We start from the raw sequence: 19,585 nt of genomic DNA on the forward strand, positions 1-19,585 counted from the left end.
GTATTTAACTAATCCCACATTTAGGGTAAGGAAGAAGAACTTTTAGAGATTTCTCCCAATGTATGTATTTACAAAAGAACAGATAGACACAAAGGTGAACACTAGTCCTCTGTTTTTATTCATCTAGTTAGTTCTACAGAAAGTGAGGCAGGAGTATAAATTATACAGATGGGACAAGCATAAGGATGTATGGTATAGACTAGGCAGGCCAGGTTAGCTACATGTCCAAGAATATTTAATGGGATTATACTTGGGTAAATGACTTTACAAACAGCTTTATTTAGGAGGCCAGGCATGGTAGTGTACGCCTTTAATCCCAGCATGCAGAAGGCATACGCAAATGGTTCTGAGTTCAGGATCTGTTTAGTCTATAAAGCATGTTCCAGGATAGTCAGAGCTGTTACACAGAGAAAGCCTATCTCTAAAAAACAAAAAACAAACAAACAAAAATTATAAAAAGGCCATCCTAAAGGGACTGGGAAGAATGGTCAGTGTGAGCCTTGTAACCACAAGCAAACAAGTTCAATTCCCAGCATCCTATAAAAGAGACAGGCATGATAGTGCCTAACTGTAATTCCAGCACAGAAGTATCCCTGGGCCCCAGCCTAGCCTAATTGGTAAACTTCAGGTTCCAATAATTGGTCATCTTAAAACACAAGGTGGACAGAAAACAGAGACACCCAAGTTTGAACTCTGGCCTTCATGTGCATTTGCACAGAGACAAGCACACACACGGTATCTCATGTATTTTTTCACTCTTAGCCCCACAACCCTCCATCGCTTTATCCCTTTTCCCCTTTTCCCTCTCCTTACTGATTCCCTTCTTTCTCATAGTTTCTCTTTCTGTACTAGTAACTAGTATCATATGTGTGTATGTGATTGCTCTCTCTCTCTCTCTCTCTCTCTCTCTCTATATATATATATATATATATATATATATATATATATATATATATATATATATATATATATATATATATATATATATATATATAAAACGCAGATTCCACTCCACACATGAAAAAATGTGATATTTGGTCTCTTATTTTCCCGTCAGTACTATCTGATAATTTTTTTTCATATCACAGTTCAATACTCCCATGATATCAGCAAAATCATTTGGTTCTCTAGGAACAGCAAGCAACTGAGGTAAAACAAAACACAGCAATAGACTTAGAGAAAACAGAAGAGACAGGCTGGCCTCGGTCTTTCTGTTACTTTAGACAAAACCCAAGGCTCTTGACAGCATGCATTTTAACTGCAGTATTTCTGCGCAAAGAGATGAAACATGGAATATGTGGAGGTTTGAATGTGTATGGCCCCCACAGACTCGTGTGTTTGAGCACTTGGCCTATAAGGAGTGGCACTATTATGAAGTATAGCCTTGGAATAGGTACTGCCTTTTTGGAGGAAGTGTGTCACTGTGGAGGCAGGCTTTGAGGTCTCATAAAAGCTCACATTATGCCTGGTATGGTACTCAGTTCACTTTCTGTTGCCTGCAAATCAAGATGTAGAACTCTCAGTTCCTTCTCCAGCACCAATGTGCCTCACACAACCATGAAGATAATGGACTAAACCTCTGAAACTGTAAGTCACCCCCAATTAAATGTTTTCCTTTCTAAGAGTTGTTGTGGTCATGGTTGCTTCATAGAAATAGAAACCCTAACTAAGACACAGTGTGTATGGAAGAGTTCTTTTGTGTATAAAGCAGATAAAAATATTTTTTTCTGCAGTGTTAACATTTCATGAAATTAAGACTGTGGACAGTATCTACAAAGGCTTTGCAGGGAACAAGAGTTAACAACTTTGGCAGATCTCCATCTCCTTAGCCATGAATGATCAGCATCATGCACCTTAAAGGACAGTTACCATAGAAGCATGCCTCTGCCTCCTGAATACTGGGATTACAGGTGTCACTACCAAGCCCAGCCTTTCATTGTGGCTAATATATACAGAGAAGCTGAGACTGGACATAAAGTAAACAAAACATAACTGAACTTTAAAGTCACTGATCTACAAGCAAAGCTTCAAGTACATACAGGTTAGCTATCAACTGGATCAGTAATAATCTTACCACTAAACACCTAACCTCCAAAGAGAAAATAAACACACAGTAAAAGCCAAAGAATGAACAAGATGAGTCATAAATATGGCAAAAATACAAACCTAAAACGCCAATTTCAAGACCGTCCAGGCCTGTCTTAATTTTATCATAAATATCATCCAGTGTAAAGTCAACAGCAATGGTCCTTGTTTCCACTTTGTATTTTTCTTCTGGAAGGAAAAAAAAGGACAAATGATGAGCAAAAAGGAAAATTAATACATGGCAATTATGATTAAATCACTGGATAACATTATCCTTTCAAATTTTCTCCCCCCAATTTGATATGACATTTAGAGCAGGATAATTTCAAGCAATCAAGACTATGTAAGAAATGATAGAGAGTCAACAAAACAATAGTTCAGCAATTAAAAGTCCCAGCATCCTTACTGAGTTGCCTGAGTGTGCCTTGTCAATTTTCCTCTTGTGAATCAATAATGGTAACCACTTTTTCAAAGTTAAGCACAAATAACACAATATGATTCATATCACATTATATACTCTTTAAATATCACTTCCTTTGTGATTTTAGCTGTAAATTGATGTCTCTTAACCTCAGGAAGAAGTCTCTATGGTATAAAGTAGCTTTTAAAAAGATTTATTTTTTTTATATGCATTGGTGTTTTGCTTGCATGTACGTCTGTGTAAGCACACCAGATTCCCTGGAACTGGAGTGACAGACAGATGTGAGCTGCTCTGTGGGTGCTGAGAATGGAATTCAGGTCGTCTGGGAGAGCAGCCAGTGCTCTTAACTGCTGAACCACTTCCCAGGCTCTGTTGTAAAGTATCCCAAAGTGAGAAACATTAAAAGAAAAAGTTCATCTTAGGAAAAGGAATATGATCTTACTGCAGTTTTTGGATTGGATAAGTTAGTTGAATCACTACACTTAAAAAGCAACATCAAGTGCACAGCAATAAATATACAAAATGACTTAAAAACGACCTCAGTGCTTTCCTCAAGATGATTAAGATCCCAAGAGCTGGGGATGTAAACAAGAGTGAGATCTACAAAAACACACTCATCAAGGATAGCATACAACTTCCATTTCCTTCTATCTTCGCTAGCCAAACCCTTTGAAGAATGTGGGCTCTGAGGTCACCCAGACATAGACACCAATCTCATTCCTATACTTCTCTATAGAATGACTATTGAGCAAGACAGACATCCTCTAGGAACCTCAGCATCTTCTGCGACAATGAACTAACCTCTATCCAGCTTAGTCCACTGGCTCAGATGATGACCACTGGTGCAGGAGGCACTTCACAAATGCTAGGCCTTCCCTTCCTCTGCCACTTGCAGTGATATTTCATTTCTTTTTTTTTTTTTTTTTGAAGATCAGAACACAAAACAGCCACACTGGTCAGACATACAGGCCAGGCAGCAATGGCATACACCTTTAGTCCCAGAAGTCACACTAGCTAGCCACAAAGGCCCGGTGGTGGTGGTGCTCGCTCGCCTTTAACCCAATACTAGAGAAATATATAAGGCAGTATGAGACAGGAACTCACTCTCTTTTCAGTCTGAAGATTTAGCTTTCTAGAGGCTTGGCTGCTTTGCTTTTCTGATCTTCAGGTTGAACCCTATTATCTATCTCTGGGTATTTATTAATCGTGATAAAATTGGTACGAATTCACAGAAAAGCCATTTGCCTTTGGCATTTTAGCCACCAGCACTTGGCTTAGCTTTCTTTTCTTTTTTTCTCCAAGCCTCAGAGCAAGTTTGGGATTTTCTTGTTGTAGCCTCTCTGAAAGTCTCCAACTGCCAGCCAAACTCCAGAAGCACCTGAGCTCGAAAGTCATAGAACTCATCCACCTTAGAGAACAATCCCCACATATTTTTCAGACAGTTGGCTCTCTCTCCCTCACCTTCCCTCCCTCCCTCCCTCCCTCTCCCTCGCCCCTCCCCAATCTCCCTCATGAACATTGCTGCAAAAAATACTCAATAAAATAATGGCAAATCAAATCCAAGAACACATCAGAAATGTCATCCTATGATCTAACATCAAACTATACTCAAGTTGGTTTCATACCAGAGATGCAGGGATGGCTCAACATATGAACATTTGTCAATGTAATCCACCATATAAATAAACTGAGGGAGGGGGAAGGGGATGGGAGGAGGGGGGAGCGGGAGGGAAATGGGAGGAGGTGGAAATTTTTAAATAAAAATAAATTAAAAAAATAAAAAATAAACAAACTGAAAAGAAAAAGATCATCTCATTAGATGCTAAAACGCCTTTGACAAAATACAATATTCCTTCATGATAAAGGTCTTGGAGACAGCAGAGATACAAAGAACATATCTAAACATAATAAAGGCAATATACAGCAAGCCAATAGTCAATATCAAACTAAATGGAGAGAAACTCAAAGTGATCTCACTGAAATTAGGAACAAGACTAGGTTGTCCACTCTCTCTGTATCTATTTAATATAATACTTGAGGGTCTAGTTAGAGCAATAATACAACAAGAGGAGATCAAGGGGATTAAAATCAGATAAGAACTCAAACTCTCGCTATTTGCTGATGATATGATAGTTTATATAAGTGACTCCAAAAATTATACCAAGGAACACCTACAACTCATAAACACCTTCAGTAATGCAGCAGAATACAAGATTAACTCAAGAAAAAGAAAAACATCAGAGAAACATCACACTCCACAATAGCCACAAATATCTTAGAGTAACTCTAATCAGAGGAGTGGAAGACCTGTATGACAAGAACTTTAAATCTTTGAAGAAAAATATTGAAGACACCCGAAATGGAAAGATCTCCATGCTCTTGGGTAAGTAGAATTAACATAGTAAAAATGGCAATCTTACCAAAAGCAATCTACAAATTCAATGCAATGCCTATCAAAAATCCCAGCAAAATTCTTCACAAACCTTGAAAGAATAGTACTCAACTGTAAATGGAAAAACAAAGAATACAGAAGAGCAAAAACAATCCTGTACAAAAAAGGAACTTCTGGAAGCATCACAATCCCTGACTTCAAACTCTACTACAGAGCTACAGTACTGAAAACAGCCTGCTAGTGGCATAAAAATAGACAGGAGAATCAATGGAAGTGAATCAAAGACCCACATATCAATTCACACACCTTTGAATACCTGATTTTTGACAAAGAAGGAAAAAAATATAAAATGGAAAAAAGCATATTTAACAAATAGTGCTGGCATAATTGGATATAAACATGTAGAAAAATGAAAAATAGATCCATATCTACCACCATGAACAAAACTCAAGTCCAAATGAACCAAAGACTTCTACAGAAAGCCAGCCACACTGAACCTCATAGAAGAGAAAGTGGGAAGTACACTTGAACGCATTGGCACAGGAGACCACTTCCTAAATATAACCCCAGCAGCACAGACAGGAAGACAAGCAATTAATAAATGGGACCTCCTGAAACTGAGAAGCCTCTATAAAGCAACGAACATGAGCAACAAAACAAAACAGCATCCAACAGATGGCAAAATATCTTCACCAATCCCACATTGGACAGAGGGCTAATCTCCAAAATATACAAAGAAATCAAGAAATTGGTCATCAAAAAAAAATTCCAATAAAAAATGGGTATAGATCAAAACAGAAAATTCTCAATAGAGAAAATCTAAAATGGCTGAAAGAAACTTAAGGAAATGTTCAACATCCTTAGCCATCAGAAAAAAAGCAAATCAAAACAATTCTGAGATTCCATCTTACATCTGTAAGACCCAAAGAATGTTCTATCATACCCCAAGGGCATGTGCTCAACTATGTTCATAGTAGCATTGTTTGTCATAGCCAGAACCTGGAAACAACATAAATGCCCCTCAACCAAAGAACAGATAAGGAAGATGTGGTACATTTACACAATGGGAGCACTACACAGCAGAAACAAATGACATCTTGAAATTTGCAGGCAAATTGATGGATCTAGAAAACATCATACTGAGTGAGGTAACCCAGACCCAGAAAGACAAATGTCATATTCCTAAGTGTCTTTGGACAGAAAGTAAAGCAAAACCAGCCTACAATTTATATTCCTAGAGAATCCAGACAACAATGAGGACCCTAAGAGAGACATACATGGATCTAATGTACATGGGAAGTAAAAAAGGACATCTCCTGAGTAAACTGGGAGCATGGGGACCATGGGAGACGGTAGAAGGGGAGGGAAGAAGAAGGGAAGGAGTGGAGAAAAATATATAGCTCAATAAAAACAATAAAAAAAGAGAGAATAGAACAGCTTAAGGTTTTCAGACAACCACACTTAATATAACCAGTAGCTTTATGGAATTTCCAAATGGTAGAGGTTTTTTTGTTTTACAGCTAAGTGGACTCCTGTGCCAATGTTAGAATTAAGTTGATTCAAGGAAGCCGTAGTCTCATATGACTTAGAGTCACCTTTTGTGAAGCAAATGTTAAACTCGAGGTCTGTCTGTAATAGAATTATATCTGAAAATGGATAGAGGTTAAAGGTGTTTTAGAGCCTGGTGCGATAACAATGGAGTACCAGGTTCAGTGAAGAGGCTAAGACTATTGAACAATGGAGTAATGCTAGAGGTAGGAAAATCCCCCTATATCAAGTTCTTAGAGATGATTATGCTACTATAGAATGGCAAGCTGTATATGATGACTATACCCTGGATTTATATCATGCAGGACCTTTGAATGCTAGGAACAGAATTGGAAAAATAAGAAAGAAAATGGAGTCATTTACAGAAGTTATACAGGGTTCAAAGGAAGTCTTCACAGATATCTTACAAAGATTGACTGCAGCAGTAAATAGAATGATACTAAATTCAGAAGTCAGACAAATAGTAATTGAATCTCTGGCTTTTGAAAATGTCAATTCTCTATGCAAAAGGATAATTAGGCCATTAAAGGCAAGGTCACCTTTGGAGGAATGGATTCGAGATACTATTAATATTGAATCTTATGAACATGACAATCCATAGAAAGGTGAGTTCTAGAGGTTTGAGGGAAAAAAATCAAAATGTCAAATATTATAATTGTGGCAAACAAGATCACTTTAAAGGGTATTGTAAACAGGGCATTCCTAGAAACACTCTTTTTCCTAAAAATAATCCATTCAAAACACCTGGATTATGTGTACACTTTACAAAGATAGGGCAAAAAAATAAGGAGAAACCACAAAGCGAGTATTTTGTAAAACTTTTATAAATGAACATACACCAAAATTAAAAATACAAATAAATGGCATTGTCATTGAATGTCTGGTAGACACAGGTGCAGATGTAACAATAGTTTCATAAGAATCTTGGCATTCAAATTGGCCTCTTCAGGGCTGGAGAGATGGCTCAGCAGTTAAAGGCTAGGCTCACAACCAAATTGGCCTCTTCAGGATATAAATGTTCAGTTTTTAGGGATTGGAACTTTATCTCAGGAAAAGCAGAGCACAAGATAGGTTGAATATCTAGGGCCAGAAGGACAGAGGGTAATTTTAAAATAAGAGGCTAACATAGCAATGAATTTGTGAAGAAATGATTTTTTACAGCAATGGAATACCCAGATTAACATTCCCTCAATCTGAGAACCAAAGCATAAATTAACATATGCTTCTGGGGAAACTATTAAAAGGCTTTATAAAGAACAGTTACCAATCCATTCAGGTTGTACAAGAACAGGGCACAACAGCTGCTGGTATTTCAAAGGCACCAACAGCCCTACCTTTAAAATGGTCCACAGACAAACCTATTTGGGTTAAGCAATGGCCTTTAGAAACTGCAGGCTTTAGAGCAGCTGGTACCGAAGCAACTAGATGCTCAGCATATTGAAGAATCAACCAGCCCTTGGACTGTATTTATTGTTATAAAGAAATCTGGAAAATGGAGAATAGTAAGAGATCTAAGAGCTGTTAATAAGGTAATGGGCTCTCTACAGTCTGGCATTCCTCTGTCTTCTCTATTACCTAAAGCATGGCCTCTTACGGTTATTGATTTAAAAGGTTGTTTCTTCACTATACTCTTACAAAAAGAAAAAAGAAAAAAATTCCCTTCACAGTGCCTACTTATAATAATCTCAGCCTGCTAAGAGAGATCAATGGAAGGTTGTCCCACACGGAATTTTAAATAGCCCCACCCAGTGGCAATATTTTGTAAGTCAACCATTTGAAATGATATGTAAGCAATTTTTCAACTATAGTTTACCATTACATGAACAATATTTTACCATCTGATTTAAATGTAGTTACTTTAGAAAGAATGTTTGAAAAAGTAAAGAAAATTTTGCCTTGGGGAATTACAGATTGTTCCTATAAAAGTACAAAGAGGAGATTCTATTTATTGTGTAGGTTATATAATAGGTTTACAAAAAATTAGATCCCAAAAGGTACAAATTAAGAGATATTGACTGTAGACTCTTAATGACTTTTTGTAGAATTTGGAAAACTAAAACACATACGCAACAACATCGATACCTATTCAGGTTTTCAATGGGCAACTGCTTTGAGTTCAGAAAAGGCAGATTAAGTAATCACCCATTTGCCGGAAGTTATGGCCATGATGGGTATACCTGTACAAATAAAGACAGACAATGCTCTAGCATATGTTGCTAAGAAATCAAACAGTTTTTTGTAATATTTATATTGTAATATAAAGCATATTACAGGTATATCACAAAATTCTACAGGCCAGGCAGTTATAGAACTAACAAATTGAACTCTAAAGAATGTTAAACAAACAGAAATCTCGCCAGAAACAGATTGCGTAAGCATTATTAACTTTGAATTTTCTAAATGCTAATGAGAAAGGAACAACTGCGGAGAGACACTGGACAGGAAAAAAAACTACAGAAAAAAAAAGAATTAAATCAGCTCATATACTTTAAAGATTTGCTGACTCAGAATGGGCTATTTCTGTCATTTCTCATATTTTTTTGAAAGTTGATTGCTTGTACTTCCTGCTTACTCAGTTAATATTAGTTCCTTCTTGGGTCTCTGAGGGAGTTGAAGACTAGGTAGTTAAGGTTTTCTTTGTTTATCAGGTGCAGGAAGCAAGTTATGATAGAAGGTAAATTAGGTACAAGACTTTGGACTCACCAAGATAGAATACATATGAAGTATTTTCTCTTTATTTGTAAATGCATATGAACTAGACATTGTTGATTATTTACTGACTGGATATATTGCATATTATTGTACTTATTGTATATAGCTTTTCTTATATTAGTCATAGCCATCTTATTATCTTTGGCAAAAAAAGGAAATGTAGTGATAGTTCATTTGTATTTTAATAAATAAAGCTTGCCTGAAGATCAGAACGCAAAACAGCCACAGTAGTCAGACATACAGGCCAGGCAGCAGTGGCAACACTCCTTTAATTCCAGAAGTCACACTAGCAAGCCATAGACGCCCAGCAGTGATGGTACATGCCTTTAATCTCAGTACTAGAGAGAAATATAAGGCAGGATGAAAAGGAAACTTGCTCTCTTTTCAGACTTAAGATTTCACAGAAGTAAGAGTTCTCTCATGGCTTGGCTGCTTTAGTTTTCTGATCCTTCAGGTTGAATCCTAACATCTGTCTCTGGGTTTTTGTTAATTGTGCTACAACTTCTTCCCAATAAGGCTAAGAATGTCCTTCTTTGACTTAGGGTAATACAAAATAATCCATTTAAAAACTCCTGCTTCCAAAAAATAAACCATTCTTCAGTGGAAGGCAATGTGAGCTCATCCTGCAGTTTTCACAATGAATCTCAGAGGAAGTATCCATTCTTGATCTCAATGGATTTGTTGCTGAAACTAAAGAGCTGGTTTGTGACAGATTAGATCTTTAGTTAGACTCAACGAAAAGTATTGACCCTATATAGAAATCAATGAACAACCTAGAAAGAAGAACTAAACAAGAAACAGCTTTCCTGGTGTTAAAGGTAAACACAGTTCCTGTACAGTCAGTAAGATGTGTGTTCATGCACTGGAGAATAACTGTCACTTATTGCTGGTCCAATTATGTCTTACTAGAACTCCCTACCTCTCCACTGTACTTAACACTGACTTTAAAACAGTTCCAGAGTAACATGGAAAAAGAAGACCCAAAACAAAACACTAAAAGATACATTATATTCAACATAAAACTTTACTCAAGAATAAAATAAAATACTTATAGCTACTTGATTTGAAAAGCAATGCATTTTTTTTTTCCCACATAAGCACTGAGAACTAAGTAAATGTCTCTAGAAACAAAAGCCCAACACACCACTCAAATTCACCCTGCATATCAAACAGGATTTGGTGAAGGCACCTGCATTAGTGTACGTCATTGGATATACATGAGGCTACAATCAATTTGATGGACTTTTGGAAAGAAGGCTCTGGGTGAAGAACTCTATAAAGCTTTCTTTGCATTCACACTGTAACAGGCAACATGGCTCCTGCAAGTTTTTCAAGATAATTAAACATTTTTAAGTTATTCCCGGGTAACCTCAAATCATGTTCTCGTCCAGGAAGCACTACTACTTATCCGTTTTAACTTTTTTCCATTGCCTCGACTATAGGCCTTCTCCTGTTCCTCCAGAACTTCTACATAGTTCCACCTCTTTTGTAGTAAGAGCTGGAAGTCCTTGGCAAGAAGCCTGCTACTTCTCTTGCTCATCTCCAGCTATTCTTCCTACTATTCCCCAGTTCTAGGCACAGGGTTCCTCATAGTTCCTTGAACACAATGTGTTCCAAATACATCTAAGGCATTCATACCTCCTTTTTCTTCTGTCTGAAATGTTCTTTCAAATTCCTTATCTCTGTTGGGTCCTTGAGCAGACAGATATTACCTTCTCAGAGAAGCCTACTTGCCCAACTTTTAAAGCATAGAGCTCTCTCCCTTAGCACCACTGACACCATTGCTTTTAATAAAGTATGTACTCATTTGTTTATGTTTAATCTGCCCAGATAGAACTGAGTTTCTGAAAGACAAGGTCTAGGCTCTGTTTTGACACATGTGATCAAAGACTTCCCCATTGTGTTCTCGTCTTCTTAGGTTCACTCCCCTTCTTGATTTAATGAGGGCCATTCCTGTATCATGCTGATGACAATGTCCAGTGGAAGAAGATGGGCATTTCTTGGTAAACCCCTTTCACTGACAGGAATCCTGGAGATATCTACTACAATTCCTTCCTAAGATCATGTTCTTGCCCAAGCTCAGGGACAGGCCATGAGGATTCCATGAATGGGTTCCACATCCTCCAAGCTGAGGGAAAGGAAAACAACAGTGCACATCAAACCTGGACAAAAACTCTTCTCTGTGACCAAACACTCAAGACGAGAAGTAAGTGCTTATGTCCTTAAAGGCTGATATGGTAAGTGGCTAGCATTTGTTTGATTTATTTTTTAAGACTATAATTACATAATTTTCCCCTTCTCTTTTCCTCCCTTCAAACCCTTCCACATATCCCTCTGTGCTCTCTTTCAAACTCATGGTCTCTTTTTTACATATATATATTCTTAAACACAACCTACTAGGTTTGCATAATGTTATTTTATATGTATAATTTTAGTGCTGGCCATTTGGCATTAGATGACCAATTTGTGTACTGTTCCCCAAGGAAGATATTTCTCTCACTCTCAGAATGTCTTAGTTGACTGCAGTTCTTTGTACAGAGTTGAGGCTTTGCGGGACTTACCCCATCACTTTGGCACGTGTACTGCTGTTGTCCTTGTTCAGTCATGTTGGTGAGACTTCATGATTAGCTTCTGATATTACTATAGATACACTCTCACGGCAAATTCCCTTATCCTCTAACTCTTACAGGCTTTTCACCTCCCCACTCCACAATGCTCCCTGAGTTAACATTCCGGAGTTTGTTTTTGTAGATATACCCACTGAGAGAAGTGGGTAAGCTTCTTAAGAAACTAGGGGAATAATTCTAAGCTAGGCACATCATTCCCTTACTCCCAGCTTTGCTTCTGACTCCACCGCATAATTGGCAAGAATTATCTAACTTTAAATAACACAAGGGTGGAGTAAGCACCATGAACAGAAACACTGACCACTGTATATATACAAAATAAAGTAACCCTTAACGCCACTTTTACTTCACTAAGACACCAGTCGACAACCAATTCAGCAGCAGCCATCTGCTGGGGAAGACTAAGATACACCAACACCTTAGAATGACTTGTGGCCAGTCTGATCCTTGTCCCTTCTCACCCTACAGAGACCTAAGGAACAACACAGCTTCTATTAAATCTCTTATAGTAGAAACTATTATAGAATAAAATCAAGGTTCTATGGTGATATGCAAGATATTCATCAGTGTGGCTATGGGACAAGGCCAGTTCAGGCACCCTCTCCTCTGCTGCCCAAGGATAAATCAATCAATAGGAACAGACAAGTAGAACAAACCTACAACAGAATCTGGAGACTGCTGTGGACCTGAGATGAGCCATGTCAGTTGCTTCAACAAGAATATTTTGTTGTTCCTAGTGTGGCAGCCGTTCAGTCCCTCTGGGATTGCCTGGCCCAAGGTCATACCTTTCTGATGGGTCCACATCCAAGGAATTATCATGGCTGGAGTACAAAGCCATTGAAAAACTGTACCTTCCAGGCTGATTCTCAAATTAGAACCAGGAAACAGATGAACATCATGATACTGGTCACCTGTTATTTTTCTGTCCTTTCTTAATAGCCTGCTTTTAGTTATTCAAGTTTCAAGATAGGTTTTATTTTTATTTCTTTTAAATATTTACTTATTTATTTATTATGTATACAATATTCTGTCTGTGTGTATGCCTGAAGGCTAGAAGAGAGCACCAGACCTCATTACAGATGGTTATCAGCCACTATGTGGTTGCTGGGAATTGAACTCAGGACCTTTGGAAGAGCAGGCAGTGCTCTTAACCGCTGAGCCGTTTTAATATCTTCAGCTGGACAAATCTCTTCAGTTGGTCTTCTCTTCCAAGTTTTTGCTTATTCTCATCTGTTTAGTTTAGTTTTTATTAAGTTTCATTAAGTATTTCAATTAAATTTACAAAGAATAACTATATGGTATTCTCTTTTAAGCTCTCTATTTATTCAATGTTTTATTTTTTTCCATTTATTTATTTATTAAAGATTTCTGTCTCTTCCCCACCACCGCCTCCCATTGCCCTCCCCCTCCCCCAATCAAGTTCCCCTCCTTGTCAGCCTACAGAGCTATCAGGGTTCCCTGCCCTGTGGGAAGCCCAAGGACCACCTACCTCCTTCCAGGTCTAGTAAGGTGAGCATCCAAACTACCTAGGCTCCCACAAAGCCAGTACGTGCAGTAGGATCAAAAACCCATTGCCATTGTTCTTGAGTTCTCAGTAGTCCTCATTGTCCGTTATGTTCAGCGAGTCCAGTTTTACTCCAGGTTTTTTCAACCCAGGCCAGCTGGCCTTGGTGAGTTCCCGATAGAACATCCCCATTGTCTCAGTGTGTGGGTACACCCCTCGCGGTCCTGAGTTCCATGCTCGTACTCTCTCTCCTTCTGCTCCTGATTTGGACCTTGAGATTTCTGTTTGGTGTTCCAAAGTGGGTCTCTGTCTCTGTCTCCTTTCATCACCTGATGAAGGTTAATATTCAGGAGGATGTCTATATGTTTTTCTTTGGGTTCTCCTTATTTAGCTTCTCTAGGATCATGAATTATAGGCTCAATGTCCTTTGTTTATGGCTAGAAACCAAATATAAGTGAGTACATCACATGTTCCTCTTTTTGGGTAAGATAAATGGCTCAATGGGAAATCTTGTGATTGTAAGTCATTAAGAGAAAGAATTTAAAAATTCCATTGGGAAAACTGGAGATGGCTCAAATGGTCCTATGATGCTGCAGCCAACCCATGATCTGCTAAATATGGGTGCTCTCTGATGCTGCAGTCATCTTATGACCTGCAAGTACGGGTATTCTCTGATGCTGCAGTCATCTTATGACCTGCAAGTACGGGTATTCTCTGATGCTGCAGTCATCTTATGATCTGTTAAATACGAGTACTCTCTGATGCTGCAACCACCCCATTATCTGTAAGTATGGGTACTCTCTGATGCTGCAGCCATCTTATGACCTGCAAGTACGGGTACTCTCTGATGCTGCAGTCATGCCATGACCTGTAAGTACGGGTACTCTCTGATGCTGCAGTCATGCCATGACCTGTAAGTACGGGTACTCTCTGATGCTGCAGTCATGCCATGACCTGTAAGTATGGATACTCTCTGATGCTGCAGTCATCCCATGACCTGTAAGTATGGGTACTCTTTGACACTCTAGCCATTCCATGACCTGTAAGTACTCTGATGCTATTTTGTCCACCTAAAAAACTTATCTGCCAATGGAAACACCTGAATTATTTGTTTGTTCAGACAAGAGAAAAAACAGAGAGGAGATTTCATTACTGTGCTTCAGTTACAAGATGATATTGCCAGGAACACAGAAAGAGAGCTCACGGGGAAGAGAGGAGATGTAAGTAGAAAGGCAGGACCTGAGTGCTAGCTCCAGTGGGGTAGGCAGAGGGCTGCTCACTCAAGATGCTCAGCTTTCACCCCATCTCTTGGCCTGTGATGCACAGGCAAAGTTCTCCATCCTGCATGGCTCCTGTAAAGACACTCTGTGATGGCATGTTAAATGTGCCTTATGAAACTCTACAGCCAAGGAAGTGTATTCTGATAATACATAAAATGGTGCTATGTCTACAAACACAGGTTGCTATGGGGATTATTTATGCTCCCCCATCCCAATGATGATCATGAACATCCAACTCTACATTTTAAGTTGACTTATTTATTGTGTTATCACCCAGGGGATATGTGTCATAGTATTCTATTTTCAGCTTTCCCTTCAGTATCCAGCTAGTTCTTTGACTCAGTCTGCTTTAAATTAGACTTTTGAATCACTATATTTATCTAATCAAAGACATACATTTTTATTCATCTTTGATCTTTGGAATCATAAAATATCACAACTGTTAGCAAGTCTGCTTTCTCAGTGCTTGACTTAGTCACTGTTCTGTTGCTGTGAAGAGACACCATGACCAAAACAACAGTTTAAAAAGAAAGTATTTAACTGGGGCTTGCAAATAATTTCAGAAATTTTGTCCATAACCATCAAGGCAGGAACATGGTGGTAAACAGGTGTGATACTGGAGATGTAGCTTAGAGCTACATCTTTATCCACCAGCAGGCGGGAGGGAGGGAGGGAGGGAGGGAGGGAGGGAGGGAGGGAGGGAGGGAGGGAGGGAGGGAGGGAGGGGAGGGGAAAGGAGGGGAGGACAGGAGAGGGAGAAACTGGACCTGGCTCAGGTTTTTGAAAACTCAAAACCTACTGCCAGTGTCATACCTCCTTCAACACCTCCTAATCCTTTGAAACAGTTCTACTCCCTGATGACTAAGCATTCAAAGATATGAGTCTATGGGGGCCCTTCTTATTCAAACCCCCACAGTACTTACAAGTGCTTACATGACTACTTGCCATCAACAGTGTCTCAGATTTGATAAAAGCCCAAGACATTGTTGACATCCACAAGACGGCACTAAGGAGAACAGATCACAAACAAAAGGTTTTGGACATCTCAGAGCTTGTAACTGGCCATTCATCACTAGAAAAGGAAGCAGAAGACCCCTGTTAAGGCCACGGCCTGAAATTAAAGGCAGGAGGTATTTGCAGCCAGCAGAGCACCTGCTCTGAAGGTGCAGAATGAGTGCGAAGTCTGTGTTGTCTGTTTTTCATCTTTGTCCCTCAGTGTTCAACAGTACCTGTGCATGTAATAAGAGTTCTGACTGAATAAATTCAAGAAACACACTGAGTAGCACCCACATGCCAGACTTCGCCCTGAAGACAATAGTTAATACCCTCAATTGGTGAAGGGGACATATACTGTTCTAATAAATGCGAACAGATTATCAAAGAGAAAGCAACATGCTCATTCTGAGTACAATTTTCAAATAGGACATGACATTTGCATGAAGTGTTTTGAAAGGAAAAACAGGAAGTAGCCATCCAGAAAAGTAGAAAAAGGCAGAAACTGGAGAAGAAAAAAACATGTGTTACGAAACCCCTGTGGATGCCATGTGGATGCATGGAGAGACCTGGAAAGAAAAAAAAGAGCACTGTAGAAAGAAGCTGGTGGAGGTTGCAGGTGTCAGGACAGCAGGCGGAACCTGCTTCAGAATTTGTGGGACTCAGTAGGAAATAATGTAGTCTTTGTTCAAAATAGATTAAGATTTTCAGGATAGTAACAGCAGACCATTAAACAAGAATAGGCCCTTCCAAGGGTGGGACCCTGTACCTATAAGATGTTTCTATGGCAAGTTAACATTTGCCTGGTATTGTAAGCACTTGGCATCCTGTATGTTGTAACTAGCAAGCTAGGAAGTGACAAGATCACATCTGTTTTTCAGGAAGGACATGATGTGAAAAAATAGAGGACCCATAGCTTATTATAAAAAGCAACAGGTAGCCGGGCAGTGGTGGCGCACGCCTTTAATCCCAGCACTCGGGAGGCAGAGACAGGTGGATCTCTGTGAGTTCGAGACCAGCCTGGTCTACAAGAGCTAGTTCCAGGACAGGAACCAAAAGCTACGGAGAAACCCTGTCTCGGGGAAAAAAAAAAGCAAGCAACAGGTGACAGAGAAAGGACTAAACACCTGCTTCACTGGTCTCCAGAGAAGAGAGATCAGAACAAAGACAGGCATGGAGGTAGGAGACAGGCCAGGGCATGAAAGACTTTGGAGTGGGTGTCTGCACGATTTCATACTATTAGCTGCCCAGCTTTAGGGAAAGAGAACATAGTAGTTTTATCCATTTGCTTTAGAAAACTGGCTATTATCATATTTTACAGCTAAAACAGTTCTCTTGGTCTTACAGATTCTGTGATTGCATCTCAGGGTTTTCTTTTTTTTCCTCTTATTTATTTATTTATTAAAGATTTCTGCCTCCTCCCTGCCACCGCCTCCCATTTCCCTCCCCCTCCCCCAATCAAGTCCCCCTCCCTCATAAGCCCCGAAGAGCAATCAGGGTTCCCTGCCCTATGGGAAGTCCAAGGACCACCCACCTCCTTCCAGGTCTAGTTAGGTGAGCATCCAAACTACCTAGGCTCCCACAAAGCCAGTACGTGCAGTAGGATCAAAACCCATTGCCATTGTTCTTGAGTTCTCAGTAGTCCTCATTGTCCGCTATGTTCAGCGAGTCCGGTTTTATCCCATGCTTTTTCAGACCCAGGCCAGCTGGCCTTGGTGAGTTCCCGATAGAACATCCCCATTGTCTCAGTGTGGGTGTACCCCTCGCGGTTCAGGGTTTTCTTAAACCATGTTAATACAGCATTTCTGCTATGTTTTAGAATAAATTTTTCTTCTCTTTGTTGGCCAAATGATGATGATGATGATGATGATGATGATGATGATGATGATGATGATATGATGATGATATGAGCCATGTAGGGTAACTGAACTAAAAATCAAGTTAGATGACAATAAAAGTTATGTTTGTAATCTACCATAATACTCTACAGATAAAGGAGAAGGCAGAGATCCCCAGCACCATTCTAACCTGTGTAAGTTAGTATGCTTCTAAAAGTAATTTGTCTTGTAGTACTACTTTGTAAAAGAATCCATTCTGGTTTTGTGAAATCTTGCCTGGGGATATGCTTTTCAAGATCTGAATTTGTTATTTTGGTTTGGGGAAGGCTCGGCTTTAAGGGGATTGTTTTGTTCTGCTGTGCTGGGGGTCAAACTGAGGACTTGGCAAAGACTGTTCTAAGTTAAATTACTAATCTCACTGAGGTAGTCAGAAGGAAGATGGCTTAACAATTGCTTTCACTTTCAGTTCTTTTTGTTGTTGTTGTTTTTGAAAACAGGATTTCTCTGTAGAGCCCTCTTTCATCTCAGCACTCAGCAGGCCGAGGCAGGGGGATCTCTGTGAGTCTGTTCTTTTCTTATAAAAGAACTTAGATAAATTTAATCAAAATCACGAAGTTAAAACGTGTGTTTATTACTTTATCACAATAAATACCATGGAATACCAAGTAACTCAGGATAGTTTGGAACTCACTGTGCAGCCAAGACCTTGCTCCCCACCCCCCACACCATGGGTTTCACTATGTGACCTGGAACTCCCTATGTAGACTAGGCTGGCCTTGAACTCTGCCTGCCACTGCACCCTGAGTGCTGCAGTTAAAGTCACGACCACCTCACAGGCTGACCTTGAATTCCTGGTCTCCCTACTCCTACCTCCCAGGTATGTAATTAACACTTTTGAAATGATACAATTATTTATTTTTACATTCATTAACTGTGTGTGTGGCCTAAAAAAGAGGGGAATTTGTACAAATCAGTTCTCTCTTTCTACTATATGACTTCTGGAGAATGAACTCAGGCCATGATGTTCGGAGGCAAGTAGTTTTACTTGCAGAGCCATTTCACTGACCACTTAAACAACATTTGGCCAAGAGTCGAACCACCTTTCTGCTCAACACAGAACATACCCAATACCCATTCTCATTTACACTATTAAGAACATCGCTTTCATACAGTAAAACAAAATGAAAGCAAAGGTAGATGATGTACAGGCTCATTCTTTAATATCAAGAATAACAACTCGGTACACAGCATTCTGATCACAGGGTGCCCTACAGGACACACAGTACCACGTAAAATGTGTGGAGCTGAAGTTAATATACTACCATCAGAACAGTAATTATTACAGCAAACGGTTACTTAAAATTAACTATGTGCCAAGAACATTATGTCATTCATTCTGTATAAGACTTACTGGCATATTGCTAAAGTTTGCAAATGATTATTCTCAGAAATATCTGTTTTCAATGTTTGAAAAACCATTATATATGTATTTTTACAATAATCTCAGATTTAAAGTACTGTACAGTGAATCCCCATTCCTGAGTCATTTTAAACTGCTGCCATGATGCTCAGTATCCAAAACTACTTCGATGTGATGTTCCTCAAAACCCATAGTCAATGACAGTCAAATACCAAGGCACTCTGCTGTCTTCACTATTAACAGAGAGCAAGGTGGGTGAGGTAAATCAAAGCAGTGGTAGTCAAAGTGGAGGTCCCTGCATCCTTCACGTGTTTATATCAAAAAGACAAAAGTCAATTCCATTTAATAATGCTCCCTGATCAAGCACTAAAATTATTAGTTTTAATGCATGATTATCCTTTATATACAATTTTCAAAGTTCTATATGATAAAATGGGATGTATACATTCTTTCTGTGTATCTAATACAATGGCTACATGGAAGTAAAAGATTTGAGTCACTACCAATGTGCTAAATTGATTCCCTTTTCATGTAACACCACTTAACTATGAAAAACAAATAGTAAAACAATATTTACTCAGATTTGGCAGATACTGTATCAAAGATGAATGAGCAAACCTGCCACTTCAAGAAAAGCAAGCAACATTATTTTTGTCCACAATAAAATTTTAATATTTTAAATAACAATTAGTTTTGGAAGACATATCACCACAAGTCTGAGAAAAAAAGATTTTTCTGATGAGAAAGGGTTGATTCTAACATCTG

General features: G+C 39.0%; 1 protein-coding gene across 1 annotated transcript in view; it reads right to left on the reverse strand.

Moving 5' to 3' along the window:
- The window catches only part of Hsd17b12 (hydroxysteroid 17-beta dehydrogenase 12), a 155,423-nt gene that overhangs the window by 52,596 nt on the left and 83,242 nt on the right, over nt 1-19,585 (reverse strand). The window contains exon 4 of the mRNA XM_075961500.1: nt 2,167-2,274. Coding sequence (XP_075817615.1) covers nt 2,167-2,274 — 108 coding nt within the window. The remainder of the gene's footprint in view (nt 1-2,166; nt 2,275-19,585) is intronic.

The sequence above is a fragment of the Microtus pennsylvanicus genome, chromosome 2, assembly GCF_037038515.1.
Source record: "Microtus pennsylvanicus isolate mMicPen1 chromosome 2, mMicPen1.hap1, whole genome shotgun sequence".
Taxonomy (NCBI): Eukaryota; Metazoa; Chordata; class Mammalia; order Rodentia; family Cricetidae; genus Microtus; species Microtus pennsylvanicus.